Consider the following 22969-nt stretch of genomic DNA (forward strand, 5'->3'; position numbering starts at 1 on the left):
GGGACGAACTTCGGAAAAAATGACCAAAACATCGTTTTTTTTTAAAGCAATATATTCGGTGTGCAAGTTTTCTATCCTGTGCGTTTGCAGAGTTTTTCCGCCGAAAACCATCGCGAAGGGGCATAAAACATACTTTTGCTAGCCACAGTTTTCAGAATGTCAGTTCAAAAGGACGAAACTACAGCAATTTTCGGAGCGCTGTATCTCTGCAACGGTGCCACCGGGCGCGACCATTTTGCTGCCATTGAATTGGCCAAGCGATCCTATTTCCAGTACCGGCCATCTCTTTTATCTTCTTTCATTCACAGATGCACCAACGACAGAAAAAGAAAGACGCACAAACAAAGTTGTCCAGTGCAATACAGGCAGCCAGCTAACTTACTTTGCATTGAAAGCTACCTCCCATCGTTTGGTTCGCAAACTGGGCTATGTACTCTTCACAGGGGAGCTGGAAATGTTTTGTGGAAAGAAAAAGGCTGCAAAAGGCACTCCAATTTCAAGTCAAGGCATCCTAGAAGCCCCGTGTTTAGAAGGACACGAAAGGCCACAACCCTAGCGAATTTTCATGAATGATATCTATGTTGCAACCTCGGAAGCTGTTTTCTCAAAACGTTTGTTTTTTTTGCCACGTACGTCGTTTGTTCCAGTGATTTCTTTGTGACCGCTAGGTGTATTTTGATTCCGTTCTTTGCGTTACATTCCTTGATGAACAGCTGCGGTCATGACACTTGGTTTTTCAGGTTTAATTTTCGTGAAATTTTTTATCAAAGTAGTTGTTCATGGTCTATATGCCTTTTGTACATTTGCCTCTACAAAACGAAGAACTAAAAAAATTGTGCTTTAATAAAAATCTGACTTTCACGACCTCGCTCATTCATGTGGCAATGCAGGGCACTTCGAACAAGTTTTCTATCATGTTTTATAGGCCGCTCAAGCTCGGTACAAGGTGAACGGAAAGAAAATTTTATAAATAAAAAGATGCAAAATATTACTTCGAAATTTGTGTGGTGCTATCACACAAGCATTCCCAGTTGCTGTTCCAATTATCAACAAAGTACACAAAGAAATAAAAAAGTTGATTTTGAGAGCCACGTACCCCCTTAGTTATTCGATATTCGATTCGATATTCGAAAAATATGATATTCACACACCCCTAGCAAAAAGTATTCTCTGACTGCCACTCAATGAGGTCATACCTTGCATGTACAAAAGGTAGCATTGATTTGAAGCCTCCAAGCAGCAGGGAGACTGGACTGCCCTTCTAATGCAAGATCCGTTGTGGGTTTTTCAAAAGGCAGGCACACACTCGATTGTTGCTGCCAGGAAAATTTGTTTCAAGGATCGCTCACTATGAGGGTGGTGTCGCCATCCTTGGCATTACATTTGAAGCTGCAATATTTACACTGTGGGCGCATGGCAGGATGTATTCTGGATAGAGCCAGAAGGCATCCTGTGGTTCCTGTCGTCGTCACCATCGTGCCTGAAAGTCCCACTGGGATGATTTGTTCCAAATTAGCAAAATTACCCCTCTATGTGCACAAATTAGCCTTCATTTAACCAACAAATGTGTGGAGCTAAGGGTTCCACCCGTAACATTGCTGCGAGGGTAGTGAATTGTCGACAGTTGTCAATGGCTTGAGTTCTGTAAGTAGGGTTTAACATTTATCATAGCAAAAACAGTTGGCTTGCAGAAACTTTCTCAGTGATTCCTCAGTTCTTGGAAATGTTTCCCACCAGGTGGCTCGTTTGTAGTTGAATTTGTAGTTACTTTGATTTTCTCAAAAATATCCTGGGAACTTCAATTTTTCTGTAATATGTTCTAGCACTTTCGTGTCTTTTATAGTGCTCCAAATGGTTTTCTTGTCTTTCGAAGCTCTTTTAAAAGTGAGGCTACTGTTCGTATGTACTGTCTTGCAAATTGCTCTTTGTACTACAGGTAAACTGGAAGTAACGAAAGTCTATGTAACGAATTCCGGGGTTTAATGAAGTTTTTTAATTCTGTGTAACGAAGGCGTTGCGACGGTTAACCTTGATGTAACGAACTTGCTATGCTGACAAACCTTTGTGTTCTGCACTTTTTCTGAAAAAAATGGCTGGAGAAATGCAGTAATTTAGCGAACTTCCTCCGCACCGCAAACTACCATGAGTGTCCAGTGTGAGTGCGGTGTTGGTTGAGTGCTAGGCCCGCGTCTCGGCGTGTAGTCGCGTGTCTCAACTTATATCTGTGGTGACGGTTCATGGGTGATGAGTTTTGTTGCCACAAAACGGAAAGTTGTGTCTTTTCAAGACAAGCTCGCAATTCTAAATCCCGTCGCCGCCCCGTACAGTATCTGAGCTAGCACCGTCTCAACAATTTTGAGCGCAAAAAAGAGCATCAAGTTCGGCAGAAGGCGCCCTTTCAGCAAAAGTTTTTTCCTGGAAACAGGTTGGGGCACCAAAAAGTGTCAAAAGTGATACTTAAGTCACGACCTTGCTTCTGTGCAGTGCCGTGTAGTGACTAAACTCGTGGGAAAGCAGTAGGCGCAAATCACGCACTTTTCTTACCGTGAAATAAATCCTTGAGCGGTGAGTTCACAATCACTGGTGTCTAGCGTTTTGGTTTCGCTTCTCCTTCATTTACGCGAGCCTTAACTCAAAACCTGCATGTAACGAAAACCTGCACGTAACGAAAAATTTAGAAATTTTCTCAACCCTGTTATATCCAGGTTTAACAGTATCAAACGATGAAATGCGTCCAGGAAGTCGGTGCATTATTACTGCCAACAAGCTTGGGGTGTAATGCTCACTTGACAGTGCGGGCAAAGATGACAATGTAGTGTTCCCTCGCGCTATCTCCTGTAAATTCAACTGGAAAGTCCTGTAAAGTCAACTCCAATGATGCTGAATGGCTCACATTTAATTGCTCTGTTTCTTGGTTGAGGGGATCGCTCACGGGCTTTGCGGCAAACCTCTTGCAGTTTAACCCCTCCCTTTTCTTATCACTTGACAATGTCCAGTAATTCCTTATCGTTCTCACAGCCGCACCAAACTGTCCTGAATGCTTGCATAGAAAAGCAGTTGGTGAGCGCTTTCAATGATACTGTTATGAATTCGTGGCCTGGAAAAAGTACGGTGGGGTTCCGCTCGCTGGTTGTGACATTGCAGTCTTGTGGCTGTCCTTCTGCTCCAGTCGGGTTACCCTCGTCTCTATTGGGCGGAAATTTGCGTATCACTGGATGGGTTGAATATTGAGGATGCGGCGACTCTCCGTGGATTTATATACAGTCTAATCCTGCTAGAACGAAGTCCGCTTCGACGAAATTTCCGCTTCAGCGAAATATTTCCAATTCCCCGTGAGCTCGCCATAGAAGTCAATGCAACAAAGTCTTCGCCACAACGAACCATGTGTCTGGCTTGCTTTCGCTCAAACGAAATTTTTGATGATTTGGGCTGGGTTTGAACAATTATTTTACAATAAAATAAGCATAGCGCCAGCTATCTGTAACTTTTTATACATTCACGGCGCTTAGTTTCACCGAAAACATGCGCGTTGCGCCCACACTGCGGTGGCCACCATACCCACACTGCCACCCAAAACAAAAACAAACTCATAGGTGGACGCCATTGTTTGATAGTGATAATGATGTGGCGGGCCTGCCTTTACATGAGGTGCAAGCCAGGTTCGCCAAGCTGGAGCTATAGCCAATCTGTATCCAGTTGAAATCGCACGAATGTGCTCTGCTGCTGGCGCAGCGCCGCCATGTATGTGTTGTGAGCAGCTGTCCTTGCAGTTTTCCTTCTACAATTCTTCAAAGTCACTAGCAAAAATAATGTTTTCATGTTTAGTCTTGAACCCGTGTCATCCTATCTTAGTCGCGAGTGGGTGGTCGCTTTAAATGCAAGCACGCGCGGCTTGCCTGCATAGGTCAGTTGCTGCCATGCCTAGTCAGAGGATAAGATAATGGCGCTGTTCCTGCCACAAGCGAGAGCAACCGCCTAGCAGCTATCTGCAAGTCATCAGCTCGGTGGAAGTGCCTTGTTGTACAGCAATGCGCTTTGCGCCTGCATTTCTTCACCTCTCCCCTCTTTGCGTGCTGGTAAAGAAACAGATAACCATTGCTATGTTTGTTATCTGAATAAACACGACGTTACTGCGCTTCACTCCTTTTTCTAAACATTGTATTATGCTGCCAATGATGTGGAAATATCCGGGGCTATTTTTCTTGCCCTTCGTGCTGTGTTGGGGAAGATTTCACCTCAACAAATTTTCAACTAAATTTTTTGCACGTCCCGTCAATTTCGTTGTAGCGGGATCCGGCTGTATACCGAATGCCTCCGCCTTTTCATTTGTGCACGTGTGTAGGGTTTTCCTTCAAGGTTATGGGAATTGTGGGCAGACAGCATTACCCAAGCTGTGATGTTGAGAGTCCTTGTCATGCTGTTGATCCGTGCAAGGTAAAAGAAAAAAAAAATGAAGGAAGCTCACACTAACGTGCAAGACTTGGAAGGTAGCGAAGCAGTACGCAACCTTCATTTCTAACCATTATGATGGTTTAAGTCCACAATCGCAACCGATTTGCTTCTCCTTTGCTGCCGCAATGCCCTTTGCATTGTTGCCATAAGTCTGAGCGCTCTTCATTGTTTTGGAAGTGATAATTATGAGATGTTACCTTGGAGGGGCGGACGCTATGACGTGTCGTTCTCGTTCCGAGAAAGTGTTGCCACGATTACATCGAACGCTGGAGTTTTTCTCGTTTTTGGGGGGAGGGGGTGTGGCAATCTTGGCCATCTCCCTAAGTGGGTATGCTGGGCTTGACAAGCATGTGCCAGGGATACTGGGCAGTCATCCATTTTCTTGGGTTTTTTAACTGCCGGGCAGTCGCCGCAAGGCCTGCTCTCGCGTGCCCACGCTCGGCATTTGCCAAGCAGCTTCCTGTTGAAAGGCGGGAACCTTGGAAGTTGGTCATGCTGCGTATCCTGGTCTGTTTGTCCTCAGTTTCAGCACGAATGCCCGTTGGTGCAGTGCCTGAAGTCCTGCAGCAGTCTGGCCGCCCCTCCGGAGGGGGAGCCCCCGAGGGCCAACTCCTGTGGCTGCTGCTGGTGCCCCTGCTGGTGGCCTTGGCCCTGCTGATGGTCGGGGCCGTCTGGTTGGCTCGGCGCCGGGCCCGGCTGGCTGCGAGCTCCAAGAAGGCCACCCTGCCGGTCCCCCCGGGCACCGTTCCACCCCGACAGCAACCAGGTCTGTGGGCTGCCTTGCTTGCACAGGGGGCAGACTTCGCCACAGGCAGGGGTGGTCAACTGCCCTCACGTAGAACACGAAGCGGGGTGCATTGCGCGTGGCTAACCTATGCCGGCAGTGAAAATGCGCGAAGGAAGACGGCATGCGAGCCATTAAGGCCCGCCATCGGTACAGTGGGATTGGCCACATGCACAGTTACAAGGGTGTGTAGTTGCAAGTGTTTTGTTCGTTTTATTCGTATGGAAATTCTGCTGGCGCTTTTTGAGCTTATGCTGGAATCATAATGCTGGAACAGAAAGAGAGAATTACAATTGTGTATAATTGGGAGAAAAGGCATGGGATGCGTTGAATACAAATGCACACATAATTTTTGAAGTATTTCGAAGTTCTAAAACACAAAGACAGTTGTTTCAGTGAACCTGAATGCATGAAATTGCCCAGTGTTGAAAATGACAAAATCCATCCTGAAAGACATGCAAAATATATTCTGTGAAATGAGTATGAACTAATTGGGCAGCGGGTGCTTACGATCATTTTGTTTGCTCTTATATTGCTCTTGTCCTGTGACCCACACTGTATTTTTCACAGGGCTTACCGGTGTTGCGCTCTTTCGCGCATCTTTGGTGTTACGCAAGAAAACCAACCCAAAGCAGCATGCCGTGCAGTGAAGCTTCAAAGCTTCTAAGCTTGCAAGTGACGTGGCGGAGCCGACTTTTATTGCCCTGTCCATTGACTCCAAATATTCTCAAAGTTTGAACACTTTGAATGGTAACACTGCACTGTGAATTGAATGGGGTAGCAAGTGGTACTTGCAAAGTATTCAAAGTTTTGAATATTCGCACACGACTGCCTTTGGGTTATGCTCTCAAGAAACGAGGCTGCTCTGCTCTTTGAGTACCTTGGCCATTTCCTTTTTAGGATGCCCAAGCCGTCGAGCAGGCAGCACAGCACCCTATGAATGTGCTGACTGACAATGCTTGTCACAGAGCCATTTTTAAGAATCCAGTTGCTGTTTGGATAGCTTGTTCTTGCCTAGGTCTCCGCTTTGGTACTTTTTCTAACGTGAATACGTTTTTCTGTGCATTTTTAAAGTGTCAATGGGGGTGCGAATGCCACAGCGTTTGCACTACCATCGACAGCTCTTGGCAGCTGTTATCACCAGGCTGTGAGAGAGAGGGCAAGTGGGGAGGTTTGAGTGGAAGGTTTGTCCCCCTCGGGGGTGTCCTCACCCCCGACCACTGCCCCCTTCTTCTCCCTCCCCGTTGCCCGCAGTGGAGGTGCGCGTGGTGTACTCGCGCGACAGCGAGGCCCACGTGGCAGCCGTGGGGCAGCTGTGTGCGCTGCTGCAGTCGGAGCTGGGCGTGCGGGTGGAGTACGACGAGGCGGCCACGGGCCCCGCCCACGTGACCCACGACTGGGCGCTGGCCATGGCGCACCTGCCCTGCCCCCGCTTCAACGAGGCCCCCCAGGGGGGACGAAGGGTCAAGTTGCTCGTGCTCGAGTCGGACGGCGCACTGCTCAAGCACCGGGCATACCGCCTGCACAAGGTGAGTCCCGCTCGAGGACTCCGCTGGGGGACGCGGAAACGGCAGTTCGAACCACGGAGCAAGAACAGGACAGGAGGGGAAACGTCGCTTCCTAGGGCGGCCAGATAACGGCACAAGCACTCGGCCTAGGTTAGCGAAGCTAGCGGTGTCTCTTGCGGGACAAAAACAACCTGCACGGCCACTATGATTGGCAGCCAACTGTGCATTCCCGGAGTGAATCGTGGCCGCTGTCCATCGGGCATCGCTGCCCCCTTTTTCCCCGTCGCAACTCGGAAAGCTTTGTAGTTTGTGTTTGTTTTCACTGTGGCATTATCCCGCACTCGCCGCAATGGGCCTTTTCACCTACTATATATGGTATTTTTGCTCGCTGGTTCAAACAGACCAAACACAGTGGAGCCCCAGCCATGCAACCTTCTCCCACTTACTCCTTACAAGTTTCTCAGCCTGCACGTTCTGTGAGACTGTCCACGTTACGCGCATCCTGGAGAACAATTAGCCAGACCATTGGCCCATTAGGGCTGTCGTGCTGTGTCTAAGGAAGTACTGCTGGGTCCTTGTCCAGGCATGCCCTGTTCTAACAAGGCATTCAAAGCAGTGCTGACATCTCTGCATATGGTGGCGTGGCAGTGATATTGTAGTTGACGCCCGTCTCGGACTATAACGCATGAACTTTATAAGTGCAGTTGAACCTCATCGTAAGAGGTGTGTATGTAAGAGACAATTGGGTGTAAGCGACAATATCCACCCACATGGTTGGCCGCCCTATCCTTCTCCTTACGTTGACCTCTTTTATAGCAGACATCCGATGTAGAAGATAGTTGGATATAAAGGACAAGCTATCCTTGAATTTTGATCAACAAACTCACTTGTAACAGAGATTTTCAGTTTCACCTCAGATGCGGTGCCACCGGTTGCAAACTGCAGTTTTGTTCATTGCGGAAACACAGGGGACGACAGACATGCACAGTTGCTATTTATTAAGTTTACTAAATGCACGGTGGTTCAGTCAGCTATAAAACAACGACGATGAGCCCCCTCAATGGAAATGCAATGTACGGAAGTGGTTAAAGCTTCCCGCCAAGTGTACAAGCACGACCGCAAATGTGGGCTTCTGTGCAAGCCAAGAATACCTGGAGCGCAAGGTGGGCTCTCCCGATCTCATGACTCCCAGTCAAGAAGCATCGCAGCTGTTGAGTCATGCAAGCGCGAAGAATGACCAGAGTGCACAGCAGAAGAAGCTTTGTGCTCAGGCTATTGTCCTCAGGCTATTCATCAAACTCGTGAACTTGACATCTGCAATTATTCTTCAGGCAGGCCTTCAACCACCCCAGTGTCCATTGGTTGAAGACCTGCTGTGGTGTTTGGAGGTAGGAAGATTAGCTCCTCTGAAGACAACTTGGGGCTGACATTGTGTGCACTCCAGTTTTCAACAAGCAGGATGACTTTTCTCCCCTGCCTCTCCATTTCCCCGTCGAATTCAATAGGCCACTCTTCAAAGCGCTTCCTTGTCATCCAAGCCTTTTTGTTGGGCCGATATCGCACTGGTATGTGCTGGTTCCTGAAGCACCTTGGCTTCTTGGGATTCCCAACCCCATAATACTTCGCCCTGTTTCTCCCATCCGTGTTCGCACACAGAAAGAAGCACTGTCACTTGGACCTTAGAATGCTTTCCACCGACACACGCGTCTCCTTTTAAAAGTGGTGGTAGAAAAGCGCAGTTTCTTCAGCATTGTAAATCTCCTTTTTCTCAAAGCACGTTATTACATCGGGTAGCGTCTCGTCCAGCCACTTCTCCTTGGCCGCAGTGCCAAGTGACGCAGCCTCACCCGTAACGGTTTTGAAAATAATGCCGTGGCACTCCTTGAAGCGCTGAATGCGCCCTCCTCCCAGCAAAAAGTCAGCGTTTCTGAGCAGAAAAGCAAATTTCCGTGCCCTTGCAGCCAACAGTGGCCCACTAATGGGCAGATTTTTCGAGGGTGCTGATAAAAACCACTGGTAAAGCGCTTCCTCAAAGTCATTGCAGAAGGGCTCCCTAGCCCATTTCCTCTCGTTGTTGTGGCCGCTGGTGCCAGCCTTTTTCATCACTGAGCCTCCACTCTTGGAGATCGTCGATATCGTAGACTGCAAGAGCTTGTACTTCTCGACCAGGCTCACCACTTTCATCCCTTGTCGAGCATCTTTCAAAATTTGTTTCTGCATTTCGAGCGATATAGCCTTGCGCTGCGTAGGCACCAGTGCGAATAACGAACTGACCTCGCCGACTTCGCCAACTTCGCCGCCTACGCAGCAGGAAGAACCAAAAAAGCCGGATTGGATTGGCTCAGACCAGATCGGCCCAGTATGCTGTGTTGATGATGATAGTGTCTAACAGGCGCAATGCAGGAATTCCTTCTTGCGAGGCTTTTTAAATGAGTTCATGCGCAATGATCCCGATCGTGTTTCCACCACTTGTTCGGTATCTCAGCTTTATTTTACAATTTTCTTGCCGAATTTGGCACAATCCACGTCCGAGGGAGCCAGGATTTGATGGTTATGAGCTGTATACAAACGAAAATCGCATCGTTATATGTGTTCTTTTTTTTTTACACGGCTTCTATGGTAAAATTGACAATCCCGGTAGAACTGATCATTGTTAGCAGTGTACTATCATTATATGCGGGACCGTTGTAAGTGGATTGCACTGTAGTTTTTACTGCAATGCAGTATATGCCTAAACCCCCCAGTTTTCATTCCGGTGAAGCCGATTTACTCAGCACTGCTCCGGGGCTTCTCCTCGCCCCTGCCGACCCCTCTTTCGCAGCGTTTATTCCTCTCACCACCACCGATGCCTCTTTCACAAGTTGTGCAATCAGCTGACAACGACGGTAGCGCCGTTATCAGGTGATTGCGGAGAATCAACGGAAGCACGCATGGGTGTATAAACAATCGAAAGCCGCCGCTGCCGAGTATGCAGCCGCTGCTGTTGCTGCCTCAGATTCCACATCGCCGAGCAACTCGAATCCCACCTGGTCGAAGAGCCACTTGGCCGTTTGAAATGCCTGCGGGAGCGCATAGTTTTTCTTCAGCTTGAAAGGCTTTCCGAGTGACATCTTCACCTATGTATATCACGCCTAACTACGCGCCCATCACCGGTTGATCCTTTATGTGTGCACAGGTTGGGAGATGAAGGAGGGCGGCGTGCGCGCACAGCTGGGATTCATGCCACTACCAGTGACATGCCCATTGTGCTGGTGGGAGATTTGAAAGAGGAAGTCCCATGGCTCAAAGCGCCCTGTCCACTGTCGTCTGTAATCGAGCGGTTTGGGTCTGGTTTGGTCTGTAGACAGACAGTAATATGCCTACAATGGCAGAGGGAAACAGAAAGCAACAGGTTTGTTTGCTAGAATTAAGCTTAAGGCCTTCGAGGTTTTAACTCTCTATGGACCGGACGCATGTTGTTTGCTTGTAGAAGGAAAAGAGGGAATTGAAGAAGGCTCGGCCTGAACAGAACCATGAACGGGCACGAGGACTACTCAAAACAGTTGCCGCCGCAGGTTCCAGCTCGTCGAGTAACTGCGAATCCCTCCCGGATGAAGAGCAGCTTGCCCGCTTGTAACGCCATGATCCAATATTACTTGTTCAGCGTAGAGATCTTTCAGAGCAACGTTTTCGACGGTGCCTTTCACTCCCAAGCACGTGTACATAACCGGTTGCGGGTTTATGCGTGTACGGGTTGGGAGTAGAAGGAGGAGTGGAGGCGTGCAGGCGCAGCTATAGGTTTCATGTCCTTTTTATGACATGTCTGGTGTGCTGGCAGGAAATTTAAATGTGGACGTCAGATGGTTCAATCTGACCTATCCGGTGTCCTCAGTGGTCCGGGCGCATTTGGCTGGTGTGTTACGCAAATGACCCAGGAGGGAAACAGACAGCTCCATGATTGTCCGCTAGAATAAAGCTCGGGTCATTCCAATTTTTATTCAGTTAATTAGTTAGGAAGTATGCTCAATCACAAATTACAAAGTTGCTTTGTTTCGTGCACACCGTGGGCTGCTTCACAGGTCATCCTTATTCACAGAGTGGAAGGGCACTAATTTTTTCTTGTTTGAGTAGTTTGGGATGATGAGGAGGCAGGAGGGTTTGTCCAAGGGTGCAGTTATGCTGGGTGATGACTTGGAGTGGGACCAGGGGTGGAGTGTCCAAAGTGTCCTCGGTAGCATGGGGAAAAAAGGGGGCAGAGTTGCTGACATGCATAGTTGTTGCTCTTCAGCAAGGATTGAGGTGGAGTTGAAACAAGGTTGTTGTTCCGAGTGGGGTGGTGATGGCTGCTGTGTTGTCGGCGGGTTGTCAGGGCCAGCTTACCTGTCAAGGAGCTGCGATAGACTTGAGGAGCTACGACAGGCTGACGACAGACCCCTATCATATTTGTCTGCGAGTCGGCAGGTATGGTAGAGGTGTAGCTACAGTGAGGAGAGGGTGTTGATGGAGGCACAGGTTGTGACCTTATCTTAATTAAGCAAGAAGGAGTAAGGGCTTCCATCTGTATGTGAGACCTTGGGGACTTTGCCATATGCTCGTTAGTGAGCTTGGCTACGAGCGAGACGTCGGCCTGGGTGGACTGCGGGATGCTTATTGTAAGGTGTTGGTCGTCAGGGGTGGCTTGAGCGGCTACAGTTTGAGGAATGGTGATGCAAAGATCTTTGGGAGGGGCAAGCCCTGTGGAGGGTTGGGCGAGTCAGGGACTCTGGCTGGAGAGATGTCCTTCTATCGGCTTGGTGACAGTGTCACCAAGTCTAATGCTCTGTGGATGTGAACAGGGGAAGTTAAGAGCTTGGTCGATTGCCTGAGAGCATCCAGATCCTCTTTAGGGAGTGTAAGATAGGGGGTGACACAGGTGATTTGTGGTATGAATGAACTGGGTGAACGAGTCAGATGAGGTCCTGTTCCTTCATTCTTTGGAGTTGGTTAGAGATGGACAGAAGAGCATGCGGAAATCTTGGCTGACTGATTTGGTTACTGGAGCGTGAGTCGAGGGTGATTTGGATAGTTTCATAAACGGAGGATCGAGGACTGGGAGCGATGATGACCCTTTGCTATACATAGGTCGCTTAACACTTTGCTGGGTGTATCGGCTTGTCAGCTCTTTTTTTATTCCCGCTTGCGAGATGGTTGATGGAGGGTGAACAATAAACAGGAGTCCTAATATCTTGTTGTGAGGCAGCAGTACCACTACTCCCCGTACCACTACCCCCACTAATCCTTCTGAGACCCATGCCCTACTGTCTTTGAACCACCAAGGTACTACAAGCGTTGACCCAACCATCATTTCTGCTGCCAAGGGAATTGGCCAGTGGAATTTGCAGGCTAGCGCTAAGGGTTAGTTGTGGAGGCTCTCGCATCTATTTAGTGCCATTATCCTTCCTGTTGTTGTTCATAGCCACGTTAATTTGCGTTTGTCTCCCATTTGTTATACGTAGCAGCAGGCACGTTCAGGCATTTGTGTCGAACCTCGATCGTACTTTGGCACGTGTAAAAGACCAAATTGTCCTGTGAAGTGTTATTGGCGAAGGACCCAGCAGGCGGCCGCCACACACTGCAGGGGCTGGAGAGAGGGGTGCAGTTTCAGTGTCACCCTTGCCCTCCCCCGGTGCAGGACGTGGGCGTGGCGAGCGAGAGCAGCGTGGACGAGCTGTACCACACGACGTATGCGGCGCTGCTGAGCCAGCAGGCGCAGGCCCTGGGCGACTACTGCCACCTGCTGGTGGCCCGGCTGCCCTACACGACGCTGCCCGACCGGCTGGACCTGGTTCCCGAGAAGCGCTTCCTGCTGCCTGACCACCTGCCCCACCTGCTCGAGGCCCTGCTGCACGACCCGGCCAAGGGCCCGGGCGGCCAGCAGCAGCAGCGCATTGCGGCCGCCCTGCGCTCCGAGGCCCGGGCCCGCCTCGACCGGGCCCTGGCCCTGGCTGGCAGCGCGCACCAGGGGGACGGGCAGGGGGGACTGGCACACCTGCGGGACGTGCTGCTGGGTTCGGAGGAGCAGGTGTGATGACCCCCGCTCTCACTACCGCAGGTAGAGTGAACTAGAACACGGAGTGGTCCAAACGAGCTACCAAAGATGAAGCAAGAACGGCGTAACAAAATAGGAATCCCCCGAAGTGTTGCGATCATCAGGCCGCCACTTGGTGGTCAGTTGCAACTTGAGCCTTTCAGGGTTCGCACAGGTTCTTGAAAACCTTGAAAACCCTTGAATTCAGAAGTGTCAATTTCAAGGCCTGGAAAGTCCTGGAATTTTTAAATGGTCCTTGAAAACCCTTGATTTTTCCTGAGAGAATCAATGGCCCTGTTTTGTCACAAGAATTTAAAGTGTTTGTCATGGATTTTAGGTGTTAACAAATGTGGAGAAACATTGTAACAATCAAGTTCCAGTGTATTGCGTGAAATTAGAAGTTTGGTGGATTTTCGTTATTACAAGGCAACATTGGGAGCAGGCACTTGTCAATCCAATCCATATCACGACACAATCCAGTGAAATCCAGCTTCTGTTCTCTATCTTGCACTCTAGTCTGTGGACGCTTGCTCATTGCATGTTTGCAGTGCCTCATACTATATTCTAGTTCACTATACTCATACGCTCCATCTACGTTTGCTTTTACGTGCAAATGGTGGACGTGTACATAGTTCATCCTGCCTTGAAGCAACACTTGTTCGATTTAATTTCAGCTGGTACTCTTGCTGACAAAGCAGGACATGCAGGCAACATTAACTAAGTTTAGAAATCAAACAGCCTCAGCAAAACACAAAGAAAAACCTCTAAATACCAGCCATGAAATAAAAAAATAAAGCTGGGGGAGCATATACGAACCCGTTAGCACCTATCTAAATGTGCACTAATGTGCTTATGTATTGTGCAATAAAAAACTTTTGCATTGTGTTGGAAAAGTTATAAATAATACCAGATAAAACATTAAATGGGGACCTTGAAAATGTGTTTTCTGGTCCTTGAAAGTCCTTGAAAACCCTTGAATTTTTGCTTTTGAAGCCTGTACGAACCCTGGCCTTTGCGTGGATAATTTAAAAACAAACTAACAAACAAATGAATAATTATAAAATTAGATAAAATATAAACATGGCCATATAATTATTTACGTAAACACACTTTATTATTACTACTGTGAATGTGAAGAGAAATTGTTTGTATTCTTGCGATGGCGGCCAGCAAAAACTCTCACGTCATCTGTTACATGAACTTCTGCGACGCGCAGCCGTTGCATGGAAGATAATGCACCCTAGGCTTGAAGACAGCGTATAACTTAAAAACCAGGTGTGAAGCGAGTATATAGTCCTCTGGGCTAAAATATGCACCGGTGGCGCACTAGTTCGCCAGATATACGCTTCTTCTCCTAATCTACCCTCGATTTTTAGTATTTGGTGGAAAGTGCTGCCGAGCTCAGACTAGCACCTCGTTGCATGAACACGCACTTATCAGTTGAAGATTCAGCAAATGTGACGTTGCATAAAACAAAAGCATGTATAAGCATAGGGTTTCATACAGTAATATTTGTATGAAATTTTATGTGTACAGGTAGGCGTAAATATTCATGACGTATTTGTTGCTAAGAAAATTTGCGGTGCTGTTTTTTCTAATGATCGCAAACTACAAATTCGCTTGTGATTGCCTGTTCTAAGGAAGCACGAATATTGATTTCACTGTCAGAGTATGACTATAGCATGTCGTAACGAACAGAAAATAAAGACTGAAGGTCAATAAAGCAACCCTTAAGCGTAGTTCTCTAAGGTTTCAGGGACATAAAAAGGAAAAACCAAAAAAAAGATATAACAGTGTGGCACTGGTGGGAATCGAACCTCGGCCTTTTGCGAGTGAAGCGAGTATTCTACCACTACGCCACATTTTGAAGTCTTACGATTGCAGTGCCACTAATGAATTTTACCAGTTTTTGGCTTCAGTTTTGATGTCTTAAAAGTATAGGCGTTTGGACCACTCTGCTCTAGTTCACTCTACCGCAGGGGAAGTGGCAAGCCACGCTCGCACTAGAGTGCACATTCCCAAGGGTCCCTGGACATAGTGAAAGTGTGGTAGCACGGACACAGACAAGGACAGACCAACACTCTCTTGGGCTGGAGATGCTAATGATGGCAGGGCACTTTCATCGGGAACGTGTGGAAAAAGGAAAAATTAGGGCCGGTCCTCCTCTCGAAGAAGTCGGTTAGAACACAGAATGCCCGGTTACGGTCAAAGCGTAGCATTTACCATTGCATACATTCTGGCACCGATAAAGGTGATGCTGACTTTGAAAGTTGGCGTTCCGGATCTGTGCCCTTTGTCCACCGTACTTACAGTGACTAACCTCTCACCATCGCGTTCAGAAGTCTACTGAACAATGTGATACGATTGTGGCTCCGTTAGTGCCGTGCATTGAATCCAGGGATTTGCTAATACTCATTTTGTTTATTAGAGGCGAACAAAAAAAACGCTTCTTGAATGCGAGTAACATACTTGCGAATAAAAGGAAACAGCATGCGGCCGCTTCTGTCAGCTGCCATGTTGTTTGTTTTGGTATCGCGCGGTAGTGGCCGCTGCCGGTTGCTTCGATGGTTGTCATCTCGTAGCGAATGTGTTCTCATAATTGGGAATAAATTTGCTTATACAAAAGCTTTTCTTTTTTAACATCTACTACCCGCACCACGAGCGCACGGCTCTTGGGGGAGCATCGATCATTGATGGAAGAGCCGCCCTATGGAGGGTATTGGTAGTCAATGGAAGAGCTTCTCTTTGTGGTACGATTTTCTAGGCAGCGCTTGCATTTTTTCCTTCTTTCTTTCTTTCTTTTTTTTGTTGTTGAGATAGATGCATTTTCTGGAAGGTCAACCTACCGTATTTACACGATTGTAGGTCGACTCGAATGTAGGTCGACCCCAAAAAATTGCATCTCTCTCAAAAAAAAAAAAAAAAAGCGAGCGCTGCCTAGAAAATTGTATCACAAAGAGAAGCGCTTCCGTCAATTCACACGGCGGCTCTACGCTCTACAATGATCGATGCTCCCACAAGAGCCGTGCGCTCGCGGTATGAGCGGTAGATGTTAAAAAAGAGCAGCTTTTCTCTAAGCACAGGGAATAACCATGCGCCGTGGGTTGAGCGGGAAGAACACATTCGCTGCGAGATGTCAACCATCAAAGCAATCGGCAGCGGCCACTGCCGCGCGATACCAAAACAAACAACATGGCGGCTGACGGAAGTGGCCGCGCGCGAAAGCAACCATCGCGTTCGGAAGTGTACTGAACAATGTGATATGATTTGGGCTACATTAGTACCGCACATTGAATCAAGGGATTCGCTAATACTCATTTTGCGTATTAGAAACGAATAAAACGCTTCTTGAGCGTTTTTGCACGCGATTCGTGCGCATCGGCGCTGCGCGGGCGACTTTTGCTTCTACTACTTTTAAGCGTTTTAAGTTCTACCTCGGTATGACGCGTGACGAGCGCGGCAGTGGGAAGAGCCTGACGACTTGCCCTAATGGGAAGGCGCGCTCTTTGTGGCGAAAGCGCTCGGGGCAACCGGCTGGCGCCGCCGGAGATGTTTAGGCTTACCGCAGTGGCGGATATATGATTGGCGCGTTCCCTAGCGGCGCGGATGATGCTTTATAGTGTCGTTTTTGACCACATTATCAGCTCCTTTGCTGCACAAATGTCTTCGTTTGTGAATTCAGTGATATCTTAAAGAGCGGTTAGAAGCGCGCTCGCTGGAGCTACGCGCACCTCTTCGCGGCTGGTGACCCCGCCGTGTTGCCGCCGCCGATCGCGTAGCACGCAGCATGCGGGTGGTATTCGCGGCAGCGACAGCGCGGCACATTTTTGCGAGCAGAAAACGCCACGTGCGGTTCACACTTTAGACCATAACCATAGGAACGAGGATGCAAAGCTGTCCCCACTTCATAGCACCCCGCTTCCGTTGCCGTTACTAGAGGTAGACGGTTTGATTTCAATTCTAAGTCGACCCCCCAACATTGGATTGTCAAATTTGAAAAAAAGGGTCGACCTAGAATCGTGTAAATACGGCACATTCGAGTCGACTAGCAATCGTGTAAATATGGTAGGGCCCATACAAAAACAATCACACAGACGCTTCGAAAGCGTTGCTAGGAGCGCAGGAGGAGGCAATCGACGCTTCTCCATTTTCCTGCTTTTCCTACAGCACTGCGTGCCACAGCTTTTACAGCCACTCATTATGATCCCTTTTCCTGTTTCATCGGATGAGAAGTGCTCTTACCACAAAAGTGAATAGCAGTGATTAAGAGGAACAAGCCAGAATAGGCGTCATGTGTTGACTCTGTGAGGAACACATCCTGAAAGAAGGGAAGGGGGGTTTCTGGCAGTTAGAAGCCAAGACATTGATGATCAATACGGGTCCATAACGAAAGTTTACTGCATTGCAAACAGATCAAAGACAAGGCCCCAAAGAGGACACAACGTGTTACACCTGACAAATCGTTCGCACAGATTGAGTCCTTACATTGAGTCCTTATTTTGCTTTGAGCATTCCACCTAGATGACCATCGCGAAAAACAATCACTGCACCAGGTTTAAAAATAAATGAACAAACTTGTCCCCTGATGCAAATATCTAGGCCCAACTGTACCATCTAATTTATTTTGGAATGCCTTGTAACCAGCATCGTATACATAGCATTTTTTAGGTTTCAGTTTAATATTGCAATAGACATTTTTACAGAGTACATAACTTTAGTAGGTCCCGTAGTCAAAGACTAAGGAGGTATCACCTAGAAACTGTGGTTCTTGAAACAATGCTTTGAACAGCGCACAAGGAAGGCAAAATGCACAGCACGCACACGCATCTGGTACCATATAAACAGGACCATACATCATCTATACATCATCCATCAAGAATAGGGACTCGTGACCTCTTATTCTGGTTAATGCGGTGTGTTGCTCACTGCACTTAGGCTCGAATGCCTGCTTTGCTGGGCACTCCAAAGAACAAACCGTTGACAGCTTGCGCCTGTGTTGTTTCCTTGTCTCCGTCTGCGTTTTGTACTGCTCTAAGCAGCGCAAGTATTCCAGTCTGAGTTTACTATTTATGAACTCGCCCTAAGGGATGTTTTGCTGAGTCATTTGCTGGAATATGCACGTGGCATCACCCCAGACTCACACGCAAAAAAGACACTGCATGCGTAGAGGGCATTCAAACAGAAGGGCTAAGGTGCATGTGTCATTTCCATCAGCGGGTCCAATCCGTGAACACCAGCCTCACGGGGAAAAAAAATTCATCTGAGAACATTAGAGCGGATCACAATAGGCTCAGTTTTTCTAGCTAAAAGCAGCAAAACTGCCAAAGGAGGGTAGGTTTGGTTTGATTGATTGAATGTAGGGTTTAACATGTTGACGTTATGTAGGCGATGAGGTGTGATGTAGGGGAGGGCTCCAGAATAATTTTGACCACCTGGGGATCTTTAACGGGCGCTGAAATTTCGTACACACGGGAGGAGAGGTTTGGAGCCCGCATTCGTATCACGTGGTCAGCGCTTCATTCTTGACTTATCTGTTCTGCAGTTGCTTCAAATTCCTGAACTGAAAGTGCCTTTTCTCTTGTCGGGTGATCTATAACAAGTTGTGTGCACCCTCATGTGCCTGCTGCCACTCCAGGTATCAGTTGACTGTCCCCCATCTTCTAGTCCCGATTGTTATGATTTTGGATGACAGAGTGCCATTCTAGAAACCGTGTGCCATGTCTAATATTGAGTGCTATTGACCTCGCTCTTCCTTCTTTCATACGTTAATCTTTTTATCTTTTCATCCACAGCTTTGTTTTCTCTCTCCTAATTTGCCCGTACAGTTGTAGGTGGTAAAAAACATTTTTTATTGAGCAGCCAAGGGAGCTGGAAAGGGACGTGGTCAGCCTCCTACCGTGAGCCTGCGCCGAATCCAGGGCTCGTTGCACCAGGGCGATTTGATGCTCCGGCGCCGAGCTGGTCAACGCAGACTCCCACTGCTCAAGGGAGGGGGAGTGAATGGGGTGGGGGTGGTGGGGACATGGATACACAAGGTGGTAGGTTGTGAGAGGGTGTCGCATTGTGGGCAGTTGTGGTGGAAAATGGACGGAGATATGTGGGAGAGGATAGTGTGGTTGTAGAAGGTTTCTGTTTGTAGACGCCGATATATGCGAGCTTGGTGGTTGGAGAGACTGTGGTGTGGAGGAGGGCATGTTCTTCTGATGTGTGTGCAGTGTAGGTACTGTTGTAAACAAACTATTTTTGTGTGTAAACAACTTTTTTTGTAAACAACGTATTTATGTAAACAATATGTAAACAACATATTTATGTAAACAACTATTGTAAACAACTATTTAGGGCATTTGATACTGCCATGATTTTTTACAGGTTTTTATTGTAATCTGTGCTAGCTGGCACAATTGTAGTTGTGCCTGCTGTTTCGTCTTTTTTTTTTTCTTTCTCTTTTATATCCAATCACAAGGGTCCAATCACAAAGTCGTAATTGTGTTGATGATTCTATGTGATCAAACTTACACTTGTTTTGTTTGTTCTGAATGCGATCTTGAGAGAGAATTGTATGCTTGCGCTTAGAATAGTACTCATTTAATGCTTTTTTTGTTGTTTTTGTTCCACGTGTGCGTGATGTTTTTGCGCGCAAATGTTATGAACCCTCCTGCCTTGGCAATCAACAGGCTGCTGGCAGCATCGAACAGATGGATGAATAAATGTTATTTTTCTTGCACAATGCGGGACTCTCCACTTTCTCGTTTAGCTGGTTGGGCCACTTGCGAGGCCAAGTTGTGACCCCGGATCCCAACTATGAGGCAGAGATGATTAGAAGGATAAGAGTGGGCTGAAATCCATTTGGCAGGCATTCTCAGATAATGAATGGCAGCCTACCACTGTCCCTGAAGAAGAAAGTGTACGACAGCTGCATCTCACCGGTACTAACCTATGGGGCAGAAACTTGGAGGCTCACTAAGAGGGTTCAACTTTTTATTTATTTATTTGTGTATTTATCTATTTCCTATACCCTCATCGCCCAAAAGGGCATTGGAGAGGGGCGTGGTACAGGTTACATTTTTAGCTGAGAACAGTGTTTAGCAAGTTTTGTTGCAGACATGAATTAAATGCAAAAAATATAGCGGCATTATTCAATACCATACAAGGACAGAAAAAAAAAAGGAACAACTTTTGATTACAAGCAATGCAACAATCGGGCACTTCAACCGTACAAAAACCTAAAAAGATGTTCACAATGACAGCAGTGCTAAGCAGGCAACTACCTGCTTGTACTTGGCAGCCTGTACTCCAAAGTGCGCGTGCAGCCGCTTTTTGAACTCTTCTAAATTGTTAGTATCAGCGACCGCTGCTGGAACGTGGTTCCACTCTGGAAGGTGGAAGGAGCAATGGAATGGAAGTGATAAGTGTAACATTAATTAAGGGACAAGAAGAGAGCGGAGTGTGTTAGGGAACAGACGCGTGCTAAGGACATGTTAGTTGAAATTAAGAAGAAGGAATGGACGTGTGCAGGGCATGTAATGCGAAGGCAAGATAACCGTTGCTCATTAAGGGTAACAGAGTGGATCCCTAGAGAAGGCAAGCGTGGCAGGGGGCGGCAGAAAGTTGGATGGGCAGATGAGATCAAGAAGTTTGCGGGGATAAATTGGTCGCAGTTAGCACAGGACCGGAATAATTGGAGACATATGGGAAAGGCCTTCGCCCTGCAGTGGGTGTAGATAGGCTGGTGATGAGGCCGAGGATTAGGGAGGAGGTCCTCTGCCAAAAGTGTCATGCCCTCAACGCGGGCCCCAGCGACTTCAACCACAGTTAGGAGGGGCCTGCCCAGGGCCCTCGAGCACTTCAGCTCTGCACCAGTGAAGACACATTGGAGGGAAGACACACGACAGCGTTGCAGCTACACACCACCAGAAGCGACCGTAAGTAACGCCTGCAACTGGGCACGCGTTCAGCATAAATACAGCAGAACCTCGTTGCAAGAGACACCCAGCCGAAAAAAACCATTGGCCGACCTACTGGAATTCCAATGGGTCGAACAATTGGTCGGCCTATTGGTCGGCCAATGATGTATTCGGCACCCATTGGCGTTCCCATTGGCCGGCCATTTGGGTGACCTTTTGGACAACCCATTGGAATGCCAGTAGGTTTTCCCGTTGGAGGCCCCATTGGACTTCCGATTGGCCGCCAACTTGTTGCACTTTTTGTTGCAGCCACTACATCTGAGTTGCCACTGCAGTGCGTTGATTTCCTGTATCACAAATAGAAGAACTCTTGGAATGGATGAATACCTTTACTGCTCTGTTCGTATACACGGCATGTAGACAGTTCGTCGTTTAAGCGATTTTTCACAGGCCATTGTCCATGCCGTGCTCCGCTTGCCGCAGGCTGGCTGGACCTTCACAAAGTGAGTGGCAAAAGCGAACAATAGGTTAAGTTTATAATAAACAGCAGTTTCACGCATTAAAACAACAAGACACTGAAATGTTGAGTGGCATACGTGAGCTCACCTCTTCAACAACGTCCCATGCATGGCGAACTGCGCTGCGCGGCGATGTCGTGAACCCATCAGTCGTAACATGAACAGCCCTGAAATATATTTAGGCAGACAAATTAATTCTTAATAATACCACTCAAGCTACGAGGAGTGAAAATGGCAAGGAAAACTGAACCAGCTAGGTTACTCAGATAAACAGGGACTCTCTTCCTTCGGTGCGAGGCTTTGCGGCGTTCAGTGTTAAGATGCGTCTTGATGCGTCTTGAAACACACTGCTATGGGTGTATGACATCATCATCGCCACTTCTCACACTCTTGCAGACCACCTTACATTTCCAATGCAATGTACAGTGAGAGGAGAGGGCCCAGGGATGCCAGGTTGGGCTATAATTAAGCCAGACTGGGCTACATTTTCTTGAGGTTGGCGGGAAAGTTTTTTTGATTGGCTATTTAGCTATTCTTGGGCTATTGGGAGAGCCGACTGTGAAAGCAGTTTTTAATGCATGTTCGAGCCTGCCAACTATAAAGCGTTTTCAGTGACTCCTTGAAAAAGTCTTCCCCTAGTGAGGACAAGAAGACCATTATTCCTCAGCTGCGCTGTTCATTTGTGATTGCATGTGTGAAAAGCACCTTCCATGGCGACCTCCACATCAATTACTGGACGATACCGGTCAATTTTCGGTGTTGAGAGATGCTTTGGGCACATCTGGCAGTTGATGTTTAGTTGCTCCAAGGTGCTCCAAAACTGGCACTTAGGTGCTCCAAATTGCTCCAAAATTAATAATTTGCCGATACAGAAATTGCTCCAAATCACCGTTCATCAGTGGCAGCACTGAGAGTCACAGGGGCAGCATGGCACAGAGCCGCCATGTACGCCCGATCGGCGAGAGCAACTGCAACTGCGCAACCAAGAACGGTTTCATTATCGGTGTCAACGCTGGTGGCAGATTGCAGACAGCACGGGAGATGGTTTCCCCCCATTTCAGTGTTTCATAATGCAGTACAGAGGGCGCTACACGCAAAGAGCTAAGTGGCAAAACTTGCTGGGCTTTTTATACCCTTTTTTCTTAGAAGTGCAGCATATACAGTGTACATCTGGGACCAACCATAAAAATGCGCTTGTTAATGTAGTATCACCTTTGTGAGCAATTGGCACCTTCTGGCGAGTGGACCAAACCCTTGGTGTTGCGATGCCGTGAGGTAGAATGGCTGCTTTCATTCTTCGTACTAACTTGCTAGCAGTGTAAAACAGTCTCGTTATGGTTGCAATGACCACGCACGTTCTGGTGGTGCCCAAGAAGGTTCTGGCAATGGCTCATCAATGATTACAATTGTTGCCACCAAGGAATCACCAGCAGATTCCCTGGAGGTTGCCATACAGCGGCCACACTGCTTCACAAAGGCCCCACAGTCTGTGAAACACTGGTGACTCGGTGAACGCTCCCACAATGTTGACGCGCAAATGTACGTTTCACCGCATGTCAATGGGCAGCCAATCTCGTGTCGCATGGAGGATCCCCAGAACTTTGTCAGACCTGAGTACTCTTAAAGCGTAAGTTATCCTCAACGTGCCCACGTCAGTGAAGTCCGGTCAGTTTTATTTGCATCACTGTGATGCAGGCAGGCTCGGGTGAAAAGCGGACAACTTTCTCTAGAGGAAGCCAGAGCACCCCAGTTGCCCA

At 47.8% G+C, this 22969-nt stretch overlaps 1 protein-coding gene across 3 annotated transcripts in view; it reads left to right on the forward strand.

Moving 5' to 3' along the window:
- LOC144140920 (uncharacterized) overlaps nt 1-19517 on the forward strand; it is a 66838-nt gene extending 47321 nt beyond the window's left edge. For 2 of the 3 annotated variants that reach the window (XM_077672417.1, XM_077672418.1), the window contains exons 9-11: nt 4976-5218; nt 6491-6765; nt 12395-19517. In XM_077672417.1, coding sequence (XP_077528543.1) covers nt 4976-5218; nt 6491-6765; nt 12395-12790 — 914 coding nt within the window. In that variant the 3' untranslated portion in view covers nt 12791-19517. The remainder of the gene's footprint in view (nt 1-4975; nt 5219-6490; nt 6766-12394) is intronic. The other variant, XM_077672419.1, reaches the window with a different exon arrangement.
- Nucleotides 19518-22969: the final 3452 nt, after the last annotated feature.

The sequence above is a fragment of the Haemaphysalis longicornis genome, unplaced genomic scaffold, assembly GCF_048455015.1.
Source record: "Haemaphysalis longicornis isolate Haplotype H1 unplaced genomic scaffold, Haemaphysalis longicornis Haplotype H1 scaffold_56, whole genome shotgun sequence".
Classification (NCBI taxonomy): Eukaryota; Metazoa; Arthropoda; class Arachnida; order Ixodida; family Ixodidae; genus Haemaphysalis; species Haemaphysalis longicornis.